The sequence below is a fragment of the Halyomorpha halys genome, unplaced genomic scaffold (genome assembly GCF_000696795.3).
Source record: "Halyomorpha halys isolate HHAL.00 unplaced genomic scaffold, Hhal_1.1 Scaffold623.1, whole genome shotgun sequence".
NCBI lineage: Eukaryota > Metazoa > Arthropoda > Insecta > Hemiptera > Pentatomidae > Halyomorpha > Halyomorpha halys.
Genome location: NW_027107123.1, coordinates 134,993 through 149,172, shown reverse-complemented (window position 1 = coordinate 149,172; position 14,180 = coordinate 134,993). Strand labels below are relative to the sequence as shown.

At 32.2% G+C, this 14,180-nt stretch overlaps 1 protein-coding gene across 5 annotated transcripts in view; it reads right to left on the bottom strand.

Annotated features, from left to right (window-relative positions):
* The window catches only part of LOC106684817 (micronuclear linker histone polyprotein), a 170,889-nt gene that overhangs the window by 116,945 nt on the left and 39,764 nt on the right, over positions 1 to 14,180 (bottom strand). For all 5 annotated transcript variants that reach the window (XM_024360454.2, XM_014427101.3, XM_024360456.2 and 2 more), the window contains exon 2: positions 760 to 925. In XM_024360454.2, the coding sequence (XP_024216222.1) occupies positions 760 to 925 (166 nt within the window). The remainder of the gene's footprint in view (positions 1 to 759; positions 926 to 14,180) is intronic.

The window sequence follows — 14,180 nt, the reverse complement described above, 5'->3', positions numbered from 1 at the left end:
TTGAAAAAGTTAAAAAATCATACATAACATTTTATGTAGTATATACACTACGATAATCAGACCAATTTGGACATATGGAATTGAGCTATGGGGCTCCACCAAACCATCAAATTCCTCCCGCATTCAATCCTTACAATCCAAAATCCTACGTAAAATCCTTGATGCTCCTTATTACGTTACAAATGAGTTTATTTGGCCACGGGACCTTCTAATTTAAATTAATGTTTGAAGTACCACCGATGGGTGGTTCATTCCCAAGATTTTCAAGTGTATATGAAACATACAACATATTTACTTATTGTATTATTTTGGACAGTTTAAAATTTCATTAAATAAAAAAAAAAATTTCCCTGTATTTTCCTGTACCCCTCCAGTTAGATGTATAAGCCCAGCTTCTTAAGTTTTTTTTTACTTTCTTCAGTGCCGTCGATAGATTCGAACCAGAAACTTTTATTTAGGTTTAGATTTTTTAAATAATTTAATTGCCTTTATATGAACTCTGGGATGTTTCAGGATTTTTAGAGTTTGAGTTATTGGGGAAACTAACAAGGACTGATTAGGAAACAAACGTAGTTAACATAGGGAGAAAGTAAAAAACAGCATAACTCTCTTAACACAGACAAATCCTATTTTAATTAATATATTTCGAGTGATCATATAACATTTTCCCTAATTTTGATCTATGTACAAAATAAATTTGTTGAAAAATATAAAATATGACTGTAGTAATAATTCACATATAATAATGAAACAACTTACGATTTTGTGGTTGAGATGTGCCAGCTCCCTCTCCGTGACTCGCCTCCTGTTCTGTTCCTGTTGCTGCCTCTTGTACTGGCTGTATTTGTAGAAGAGGTACATTCCGGGCAGGGCGAGCACGACCAAGGGCCGCATTAGCGGCGAACTGCTCAGGTTACGCGGCATCCTATTGCGGGACAAGGTATATTAGGACATATAATAATAAAAAATAAATGTAATAAAAACAGTAATCATTAAAATATTAATGAAATATTGGAAGATTATTGATTGACTGTGTGTGAAGATGAAAGGAATATGGTCCGGGTGCGGTCAAGAAAAACTCAAATAGTAGAAATATACTAATTTACTAATTTACTAATTTAGTAAATATACTAAATTAGTATATTTCTACTATTTGAGTTTTTCTTGACCGCACCCGGACCATATTCCTTTCATTAATGAAATATGGATCATTGACATAGAAAAGGGTAGGAATGACTTTCAAACCACTTTTACCATCTCATTTATGATTTTGGAGCTAAGAAAATATTTAATTTTTTATTTATTTTCTGAACGCTATTAATTTCTTAATATTAGGAAAGTAACAAGCATTAAAAAAAATTTAAACCTTTATTAAAAGTACTTTTCATAGTTTTGGTCTATAAAATCAGGATTTATTTCTTCAAAGTAAATTTATTTAAGTAAATTAGAGATAAACTTCTCGATCTTTCTTAAAGCAATCGTATTTCTCTGTTCATTCTTGATTTAACCTATAGATTGCAAGGGTAAGATGTAACTATGGATTAGATGGCTCTGGGCTAGGGCCCAGTGGGTCTATGGTGTTAAGATGGCACTAGTCCAGAGTATTGACGTCATGGACCTGTCTTTCGAATTTTCACTACTGCACTCATCCAATTATACTTTTTCCAAAACACATTGAAATTAAACCTAGATTCAATCAACCTAGAGGGTTCAGCCACTATTAATGTTGGCTGGGTTTTAATCAATAGCCCAAAACCTGCATCGAGTTTCTGGCCTTGTTGTTAATGTGAGTATCCAAATCTATTTTTACTTGTTATTAAATGTTTGTACTAATGTATTCCATTTCTATAACGTTTATTATGTAGAGTTTTGTCATGAACCTGGCTCCTCCTTTAAATACGAACGTTGAGATAGCGTGATGTTAAAATGTTAAAATACAGAGATTGATGGTAAATTGTAGAATTAATAAACTAATAACGGTCCTGTCAAGTTTTACAAAAATAATGTATGGAGTAATATTTATGAAATGTTTTGTGAAGGCTAAACCTACCTATCCAAAGAAACATAGGACAGAGGACATTACCCTCTCGTATCTCATTTATATTTATTTATCTTTTCTTTATAAATAATAAATTTTTTGTTTACAAGGTAATTTAGTATGATTTAAAGTGATTAAAAAAAGCATATGTATTTTTTTAGCTTCATTAGCGAACGTTTACATTTCTATCAACTAGAAACTCAAATTGCACCTTTCTTGAATGACCCATTTTAATATAACTTAAAGGGCGAAATAATAATTTTTGTTTATATGATATTTAGTTTTGTAATATTATTGTTAGATTGTGATGGACGATAAAACACAATGTTGTTTCAAAAACATTAATATCTGTTACCAAGTACTAAGTCATTAGAATCCAGCCATTAAATTTATTCATATTAATATAAATATAAAAGTTTGGATTTAAAGAATAAATATTTAAGAACTGAATTAATAATATATGGTAACGCTCTATAGCTTTGAATCAATACCTAAAATATAAATTATATTTTGACTTTTAGTTACTTATTTTAAGTTTTAGTTAAGCGTGATTTCCTGTCCCACAGAATCCTTTAATAACACCCTACTTATTCTTGTCGAACAGATCCGTTTCCTAGCACTAAATCTGGACAAACGACTAACTTGGAATCCTCATACAAGACTGAAAAGACAGGAAAAGTCTCCTCGATTGCGACTATTACAACGCTTACAAGACAAACGGTCTAAACATCCAATTAACTACAAAAGATTCATTAATATCACTGTAATCTAAAATATCTAGAATTACGGAGTTTAGCTGGTAGGGTGGAGTGGGGCTCCACTAAACCTTCGAATTTCTCTTGTATCTAATCCCAAACCCATTTGTTTCTAACCTGATTTTCTTTTATTGTATGAAAATCCTTCTAGGTATCTGAAAAGAAGATAGCCCAGAGATCATTTGCTCTAGAAAAATTATTGCAGTTCTGTTTATAAGAAGATTCTCCTTATGTCTTTGTCATGCACGTCATTGTAACATCAAATTTACTTGTTGTATTTATTTTTAATACAGTTAAAGATATCAATAAATAAATAAAATAAAAAAAAGTTTACAATTTTTGACAAATCAAAGTTCTTCAAGACTAGTTTAAAGATGACGAAATCTAGTATGATACAGGAGTATATTGAATTTCCTTATTATTTTATTAAGAAATAAAAATGACAGATTGCCCAAAAATAAAAAGATTGTTTGATAAACAGAGAACAATTAACTTAATATAGATTAGGAGGGAGAGGGAAAGTGTTAGCGCAGAGAGGGAAAGTGTGAGGGTAGAAAGATGACGGTGCGGCAGGAGTTTGGCGTAGCGTGACTAGTTGTGACAAAGCCAGCGCTCTCTCGTGGCTAATTGAATTGTTAATCTGATTATGGCGCCAATTCTACTTTATCTTCCTCAGGCTCATCTTCCTATACTCTTCAATGATCAGCCATCTTCCGTATTAGTACCGGAGTCAGCAAGAATCGATTTCTCTTAATATCCAAAACTTAATGATATTTTAGAGCAACAAGGATAGACCGTAGATTAAATATATACTCCAGGTCTTTGAACCTAAATGCATTCTGAAATAGCAATATAAAATCTACGTAGTGAACCCTTAATATAATGCGACATAACGTAGATCTAGCTACAACGCCCAGCGCCACCGAAGCTATTTTTGCAATCGATGTCTTATTTGTATGAAAGGAGGCGCATAATTCCTCTATCAAACCCCTAATATCCTGCAAGTAACTTCAATTATACCAAAAATTATAAAGGCGTTGTAAGAAAGCTAATAAAAAAAAAAAAAACGAATTAGTAATTAGACATATGAGATGAAACCTCATTATAACCTTCTCCGACATATTTAGCACGCTGAAACCACTCTAATACACTTAGTACGTTTAACACCCTTAGCACACGAGAATTGATCCTGTACAAGTAGAGACAAGAACCAGAAACATCATTAAAACCTCTAGTGAAGACAATCGGGACTCCCCAGTAGAACCATTTAATCTCAGCTCTTTTATCCGCTAACGTAAAGGTCCATATTGTCACCTTGGACGAGGGGGTGGCATAACCTTTCTCTCCTTCGAAGAAAAAATGAGGTTAAAAAATTCACAACACGAAAGGAAGGTTTACGTTGAAGTTAATAGAAGTACCAACCATTGTAATCTAAACGAAAATAGAAGGCAGGCAGTGATTGGCTCGATCTCATACCCTATTCCTCTGCCACGCCCCGAGAAGGCACGAAAAGACCGCCTTTTTTGGCTTCACTTGCCAGCATACTCCTTCCTCCAAACCATGACACTAAGATCAAGTCCTATTGACTTTCGACAGAAAAGTTTCCGGTCTTTTTTTTATTCTCTGATTTGACTTCCTAGGTAAAGTAAATTTGTAATAATGACTGTCGGAACAGCAATGACAGTAAAATATTCCGTTCTGAAAACCTGCATTGTGTATTTTTAGTTTTAAATATTGTAGATAGTTATCTGATTATAATTCAATAATAATAAGTTCTAAACAAAGAACAACACAAATTGATAATTATAAGAAATACAAAAATAGGATTCGTTTAGAGTTTGCTAAAATACAAGTTGTGTTATATTATGAAAGATGTTTTACACCTCGCGGAGTGAGAAAGATCTCGAAGAAACATCATAAATTGGAGTGAGTAGAGAAGCTATTTATATCATTGAGTTCTATGAATAGTTCACCGGGCAGGTCCTCGCAATATTTTTCTAGACAACAGTTTGTTAGGCCGTCACGCAATTCCCAACTAGTCGAAGCGCACAGCTGCTATAGACGCGGCCCACTCAGGCTCTCAATATTAGATGAGGACTCTCTCGACGAAAGGTGCTAATTGTATTAAGGTGCTGATATCGTGCCGTTAAGTATACTTTATATTCAGGTAACGATATCGTGTCCTTAGGTACCCTTCATTACGCCTCTCTTTGCGGCTAATGAGGCTATGGTCTAATGTAGCCTATTACAGTTACCTGGAACAACTTTGCACTAAACCTTAATTGTGGAGCAACATTGGCAACTCAGGGTAATTGTACCGAGCTTGGGGTAAGTAAAAAAGTGGTTTAGTATAGCACCGATTACTTAAACTAACTTACGTACTAAGAACAGATTAACCAAAAACCAGAAGACAAAAAAAAAAAAAGAAAAGACAATATTTATATATTGCCTAATATTTTTATAATGAGCGAAACTATTTATATTTCATTTCTACAGAGAATTAAGGATATAAAAAATATCAACTAGGCAAAATTTATAAGATATCCCCATGTTTTTTAGCGTCCTATCAATCATGAACCTGTCATTTCCCGTAAATTCAACGGCAGGGGGCATGATGTTAATCCTTGAAATTCCAAAATTGATATAAAGATAAACAATTGAGTTGATATGAGTCATTAATGTGTTGTTGGTGGTTTAAAAGATATAAAACTCCTAATGAAAAATTAATTCTTTTAAATAATTTGAAAAAGCCGGGTGGTTATGAGTGCGGTGGTTATCAGCCTTGGAGAGAGAAATATTTCGTTAGTAACCACCATATCTCTCTGGAATACCATTAATTCCTATAACAGAAAAATAGAAGAAGAAAGGAGAAGATGACAGTACTGGAGTTCCATTAAAGGTTGTCAAGTGACAAGAAGATGACTCCCTATTTTTTATGACCCCCTTCCTGGTCATTTCTGACTTATGGGGGAGGGTTTATCTAAGAGGTGACCAACCTATTCTAACCTTGGTGGAGGATTAGGTTTTTCATTTTGTAATTAAAAAAGTACATCCCCCCGGACGGATTCGAACCGGCACCACCCGCAGTATCCAGGTTGTTAAGACCTGCGCCTCAACCACCCTATGGACGGCTCTATAAGAAGATAACTTGATCATAGCACCTAGAAATATAAGAAATCAATTAGGAACTATCCTGATGAAGTTTTGGATCATTGAAAAACTTCATAAGTGACCCCCCTATAATCTTTTAGGATAGATAATATACGAAATGCTTGTGAATCCATCTTATCCTAGAATTTGAAAAGTTTATTTTTAAGGTTTTTGTGTTTTTTTCAGGCCTTTCTGATAAATGTGAACCTTTCTACACTGGAGCAGGTTCACTGACTTTTAAAAATAAAGGAACATAAGGAACCAAACTGTTTATCGGGCGTTATAAATCACTTTTTTTTTCAACTCACACTCTCAGACGACATCAATCTTCCAGAAACTACAAAACAAAGGAATAAAACCTTTTCCCGAACAGTGTCAGTTTAAAGCCCAAGGGCAGGAGAACGGAAGGTGACTCCAGTGTCAGGAATATTTTCACATATATACAACATTGAACGAAGAACACTTTGGCAAGGATTCAACTCCTTCTGTTACTTAATAATACAATAGTCTCAATTATATAATATGTCCACCAGCTAAACCTTCGAAGAGTGAAAAGCTACGCAGAGAGAGGTTGAAAGGACTCCAAATTTGTTACTCAGCTACGCTCAATTTGAGTACATACACATTCCAAAAAATGGAATATACATACTAGTTCCACTTCTCCTAGTTACGCTCAACTTTTTTTTTCATACCCTTCATTAAAATAGAATTAGTACTTCATATATATATATAATACATGAAATTTATTGTATATACTTTACTGAGTCCTTTCCCTTTGATAACCTTGTGGCATTATAAGGTGTTGATATGAGTCCAGCTAAGGTGGTATAGTCTAGCTATAGCCTAAGGCCACGCCATGGAATTAATGGACCGTGGGACCGTTGTGCTGGTTAGGACCAGCTACGCTCATGTCATGGTAATCTTTCTTTAAATTAATAAAAAGATATGAATTAAACGGGGAGGTGGCCACACCTCTGTGGTTGAGGTTTATATATATATATATTAGGAATGTTCACCATTATGACATAAAATTACACAAGGCAGCCCTGTAAATGGCTCCTACTCCTCTATTACGCCCTTAGAGTTCATCGTAATGCCGCATTTTTGGCTTCATTTTTCATGCCACATTACCCCCTCAATTATACTCTATCCTCCAAGAAATTAGATAGTTTATCAGATAAGAAAATTAGTAATATTTTATTAATTTTCTTTTACATACTACAGTTAAAATGAAATAGTTAATGTGTTAGATATAATTATAGTATATTTTCTTCCGTTAAATCTAGTCCACGCTTTACTTATTTAGACTTGGAAATATTAATTTTTCATTTTCTGGAAACATTGAAAATGTAAATACTAGATATTTAAAAATAATATACATTGAAATCGAATGATAATATTATATATTGAAACTTCCAAACGTCTTTCACTACTGTGTAATTAAATGTAAACCTTAAGATTTATATTAAATTTAGTTCAAAGTGATTACCTTGAGCATTAAGACAGATCTGCATCTTTCTTCCACAGCAGCAGTGGCCGAATAGCTAAGGATATGTTTTAGTGTCTGATCTTAGATCTGTCACTACTGGATTTTTTAGTTTGGGGTGACATTAAACTAGTCTATGCATAACTAGTCATTGACATTAATTCTTAACGTAGAAGGAATTGAAACTTCTGAAACAATAATACTACCAGGGTCGTTCAACCACTACTGCTATGGAAGAAAAATGCTGAGTCTAATCCTTAATATAATAATTTTGATCATTTCATGTAAATGTTAATGTTTATATTTCATTGGTAATAGTAGTGAGAAGATATATGGAATAAAGTATAGAAATTTCAATAAAAAATATGAATATTCCATTTTAATATATATTATTTTTCAATAAGGTAGTCGGAACATATATTAGTCTATTTATAATGACCTAAATAATTTTTAACAATGAAAATTTTCACGAATGAATATCACCTAACAAAGTGTTACTCGACCCACCTTCATAGGGATTTTTTCCTTTTTTTTTTTGAGACCCATAATTCATATTTTCACTTAATTCGGAAACACTGCATATATAAACGTAGTAAATGCTGATGAAATGAACAAATAATATAATATAATAATATATAAATATCGAAATCTCCATGTTTCATAACATTTATATTATTCATAATATCATTTTATGATAGCTAAGTATTGATTTATTTAAATCGCCGTTTTTCAGAATATGCCTTTGGCAGACTACAATAAATTTTTTCATTGAAATAATTCTATAAACCTGAGAATATTCGAGATGCGGTTTTTTTCTCAAAAGAGTTGAAAAACCACGAGATTAATGACAAGGCGAACCATACCATTTGTCATAGCCAACCAGCTAGGCGACTAGCTTTCTGGCACTGCAACCTGAGAACCATAATTTACTCTAAAAATATATTTCTTATTTTATTTTCGTTTTAAAAATAATAATATATGTTTTGTATGAATGAATTAATGGGACAACGCTAGACTGCATTACGCGACGTAATCAATATTATTCTTGAATATAAGACTTTTTTCATTCAAAATAAAACAACATTTATGGTGTGATGCGCGCATCGCTCCACTTTCACTTACTGCTCTATTTCGAGTAGATATTAATATCTCCTTAAGTTGATCTACTGAAAGCTACATGATTTTGTGCGTTAGATTTATTCTCTACTAAATTAAAGTGACTAACATTAAATTAAATTAAATCTGTACTATTAAACCAATGAAGGGTTAAGGGTGGAGGACTTTATAAGGAAGTATTAAGCCAATGGTTGTACAAGGAGGTGATTAGGTACCTCATAATGAGTGAGAGGACCCTGGAAGAACGGGGATCAATGGCCAAAGGTATCAGATACTGCTGGATTCGAATCCTTGGAGTTACTGGTCCATTGCCAATAATTAACATAATAACAGAATGAATATTTTAATATAACAGCAGTAATAACAATTCTTTGTTGTTATGTAAAAATCTTAACCATATATTAAAATATATGATTTAAGAAAATAATCTTCCTCTTTTCCATTATTATATTTATTCGTGATTTTTTTTTGACATTTCAAAACATGTTTCAAAATTTGGTTTTGATGTGATGGTCGTATCACTCAACTTTCACATACCATTCTACTTTGGGTTAAGATCAATTCTTTCATATAACATGTTAGAGATAGTAAATACTAACTATAGACAGAAAAATGGCTACCACGGAAACTTGAAATCGTTTATTGATAAATTCAGTTTTTCCTACTTTACGTAGTTATAAAAGTCTTAAAATGTTCATATGTTTACATTTTTTAATACTATTAGCAGTGAGAGATGAATAATTATTTCAAATAATTAAAATTAAAGATACTTTAGAAGAAGATATTTTGAAAGTTAAGACCTAGCTGATATTAAACATCATTTCATTATAGATTAATAAAACGACTTTCAAAGCCTTTAAAGCAGTTAAGAAAGATGGGAAAAATTAATAATGTGAAAAGGCATTTTTCTTTTTCGGCGTTCTTTTCTTAGATGTCCAGGTCAGGAAATAGAAAAGGAATTCGGTGGTTCTATTGAGATCCTCCAGGCTTCTTTTTTGCACAGAACATAGCCCGCACGTTTGGAGTGTGTGCTTGGCATTCTGTTTACCTCCACACTCCCAGAGAGGTCCGAGGCCAATTTGGAGCTCTCGGAATTGGTGGTCTCTGAGCCTGTTTTGACCAGTTCGTGAGTGGAAAATGAGAACTTGTTGAACTCTTCCTTATCCATCAATGGGTGATCGATCCTTACTTTTTTGAAACTGAGAGCACAGTTGAACTGTGAACCCGAGGCCTCCTCCTTGGCCAGCTGTTCTCTCCTCTTGTTCCCAGCAAGGCCATTGTGTCAAGGAATCTATTGCAGTCAGCAACACTGATTCATTTATGTGTATTTCTAGTGTATATAGTTTAGCAAACAGGTCGTATCATCCTAGGAATACGTCTTCAATGCATGATTTCAACCCAGAAATTTATGAGCTAAACTGTTCATATAAACACTACCTGGTCATTTGGAGATAGTTAGGTATTTGGTATCAGGGTATATTAAAGTGTGTATTTTAGTTGAGAATTCTGATTAGAAATTTTCACGATCACAATACACCCCTTTACTATATAGATAAGTGAAAGTAAGATTAAATATCAGAAAAAAACATTATATAATTTTTATATTTTACTCATTTTGGAAAAATTATATTTTATTAAATATAAGAATAAAAGGTATGTCAAGAAAGTGGGCTTCTGAAATGCCGAACAAAGTGAAAAGAAGTATTATGAGGGTTTTATTATGTTCAAATTTTGTGGATATGCAGTCTTTATTAATGATGACGGAATTCTTAGTTAAATTTATGTAAATGGACTCCGAGATGAGACGTTTGGTGTAGTTGGGGACAGTGGCAAGAATGGAAGAATTGTCGAAATAAAAAGTATGATTCAGGTATAATGCGTGTTCTGATAATTTAGATACAAGTGGATTACAGGAGTTGATGAAAGTTTTGTGTTTGGAAATTCGGTTCTTAGGTTGGTTTTTAGTTTCGCCGATATAGAAGGAATTGCAACATGAGGTTGAACAGGTTGAACACATTTTGAACATAATAAAACCCTCATAATACTTCTTTTCACTTTGTTCTGCATTTCAGACGCCCACTTTCTTGTCATATCTTTTATTCTTGTTTCTCTAAATTCTCACCACTCATTTAATTATTTTTATATTTATTAAATATAGTTTTACCTGTAAGATTTCAAAAATAAAATAATTATTTTTTGTCTGGTATTTTCGTTCATTCAATTAACCTTTATGTCACCATACAGTGTAGTAGGTAATCGGTAAACATGACATCTTTGGAATAAGGGCCACCAGTTGCTCAGTGGTTAAGACAGTCAATCTGTGTGCAATTGGTGGTGCCGGTTCGAATCCGCCCTGAAGCGTTGACTTTTTTCATTTAGTGGCAGTCCCACAAAATGAAAAACTTTGTCCCCTAACCATGGTTAGGCAGTATAGGACTTCAATGGGAGTCTTAGCAAAAAAAAAAAAAAAAAATGGAAAAAGTTATCTGACTGCAAATATCATATTTCAATCTAGAATACCAAATTTGGAGGGAAGTCTTTGTTGTCTAGCCTTTTATTAATGTTTAAATACATATTAATCGATCTGTTTCCGCCTGGAATCGATAGAAATATATAATATAGCACAATGCAGTAGATGAGTGAGCTTTAGAATACAGTAAGTACAAGCAGTAAACAAAAAATTAACAGTTGTTTTATTTGGAACTATAATCTGCCTTATAAAAGCATATTGCCAGAAACGTAATATATTTTATTACACAATTAAGTATATATTCTTATAATGAGCTACGTTACATTGATATTATCATATATTTTATAGGCAATGAATACCGTCAGCAGCCAAAACCTTTTTTATTATTTATTTTTTCCTATAAATAATGAATGAATTCATCTACGACAATAAAAATGGTGAAAACGCAGAGAAGAGGTTTAGGCAAAGCGAGAAGATTTATATCCTACGTCAGTATTTTCCTGCAGCTAGAATCAGAACAAGAAAGATTCTGGCGCGGGTTCAATTCCTGTCCAATACGGCGTATATTTACAACAGGGATCACGTCTGACTTGTTCAGTTCCCAAAGAAAGCAGAACTTCCGATCTTCCCTTTCTGTACGTATATGTTTATGTGCATATCGGAATAAAAACCTTACTACTTTAATATGAGTGTGTGTATATTTATCACCATGTTAAAGTTACGAATTTGATGTAGCTACTATCCACAAGATACACAAATAAGACTTTGTACTTTTGTAAATATTTTTTTACTGCACTGAATTCTACATTTCTGTTTATAAAACGAAACTTTGCAAAAATACTTTAGGTAAATAAATAAAACTCAATTTTTACATTCATTACGTACAGAACAAAATTTATCTTATATTTATCAATGATTTCAGCACCTACCAATAAATCTTTTAAACTAGGTAACTTTTTTAGAAAGAGTAATAAAAACCATTATTTAATTTTTTTTTTGTGACACGTATTAGTTGGGACTATATTTTACATCAAAATAAATAGTTTATATTTATCAATTACGATGACACAAATCATTTTTTGTGTTCTTTGCTTTCTTCTAAAACATCTTTCCCACACTTGATACTTCTTTTTTCCATCAAACCTTATTTTGAATTCTAAATTATTTTAGATCTTACAATTAAGAATCATTGTGGAAAAAAGAGAAAAAATAATTTGGATTACCATATGATAAATAAAGTTATGTAGTGTGTTAAACTGCTACTCCCATACATAATTTTAGAATATAATAAATTAAAGTATCTGATGAGGTTAAGAAATTAGCTTATTTTTAATTACGTGGAATGCCAATACACAGTTGTGCTATGAGAATAATGACACATCAAACTCTCCAATCCCACATCACAGTCCTTGAAGTTTCGTGTAAAAACTGAAGCATACAAATAAATCTAATGATCTTTAATCTTAAACTCAGATATTGCCAAACACTCTTCCCCTCGCCAACCAATATCTCCTTGAATTAAATTTTTTTTTTGTTTTATAATTTATTTATTGCTATTTACAACTGTATAAAAATATATGCAACAAGTAAATTTGCCGTTTGTGATAAAACGACATGGTATAAAAAAGTGGAGAATCTACCTATTGATAGAACTCCAATAACATTTCTAGAGAAGAAGATCTCGAGGCCATCTTCTTTTCAGTCGCCTAGGAGGATTATTAGGTAATGTAGGAGAAGCCTGGTTAGAAATAAGTGAGTATAGTTTATCATGGATAGATTGGTTCTGGCCATATCGGCAATATATGGAACATTGAGGTCCTGATGGATGACTTGACTTTGATTTTGGACTGTAAGGATTGGATTCGGGAGGAATTTAGGATGGTTTAATGGAGCCCTAAAGCTCATCTCCGTATTTCCAGATTAGCCTTATAACATGTAGATCAGTCTTTTGACATGGATTGGACGCTGTCCATGTCCGTCGTTTGTCCATAATCCAAAGTGAATTAAAAATCCAAACTACTTTTTTTTTTTTAAGTTCCCTTTGAACAAAAATATCATAATGAAATTCAATATAGTCAATTATTCATGACTAACAATTTATTATACGTTTCGTATATACTCATTCGTACTAGATTTATTATTTTCATTAGTATGCTTCTTTTAGGAAATATATTCTTCGTATAATAAATTAATAAATATTTTTAAAGGCAATGTAATGCAGAGGAATTACTACTCGTCCTTCGTATCTTTTTACAATATTTGCGGCAGAGAAAAAAAAATATTCATAAAGAAAATATTTGATATAGATGAAATGTTCATAATTTGATATAGTTGTGTTAATTGATATAGATATGTTAAATTATTACTGAGATATATTGGTCTAGATTTTCAGTATAGCTAAATATTACGCAGCGTATCGATGATGATATCCGTGGATGAGAGAGAATAACTAGGTCGTTGGGTAGCACTGCGGCTGTAACTTGGACCAGGAGGAATTGGGCACATCTCGCCCGCACTGCAATACGACACTCCAACCTCCTTGTTTCTAATCCACTATAATATATAGAGTATATTAATAATATATCATGAGAGATATCGTTCTCAGTAATATAAGAATTAATTAAATATACCTACAAAGTTTTACATTCACGCACTTAGTTGTGAGATATATAATAATAAGAATTATTGGATTATAAATATTTAACTAAAAGAAAATTTGATGTTTTTTTTTTTGTTTTAAACAATAAAAAATCTTTATCATCGTTATTTGCGGGTTCGGCCATCTTTTTCACTAATTAAAATCCCTGAAAAATCAGTTAATTCCTATTAACGTTTTTAAATTCTTTGATATTTTCCAATAACTTCAGTAGGATAAATCCTTTCAATAGTTTTCACTATTCCCGATTCACTACATTTTACTGTCAGTGTATAAACGGTAAAGCACCACTTGGTTTATAACCATTAAAAATAATCTCCTTTAATTTAAAAAAGGGACCACTTCAATTTTATTTTAAATATTAATTATAATTAAGATAGATTAGTTACTGTAAAATTTGAAATTGTTAATTATAATTCAATATTTCAAGTTTTTAAATTAAAATATATTATATCTATAGATGACCTTTCCTCAGACCACAGTCCAGTTATCCTTTCCTTACATTCGAG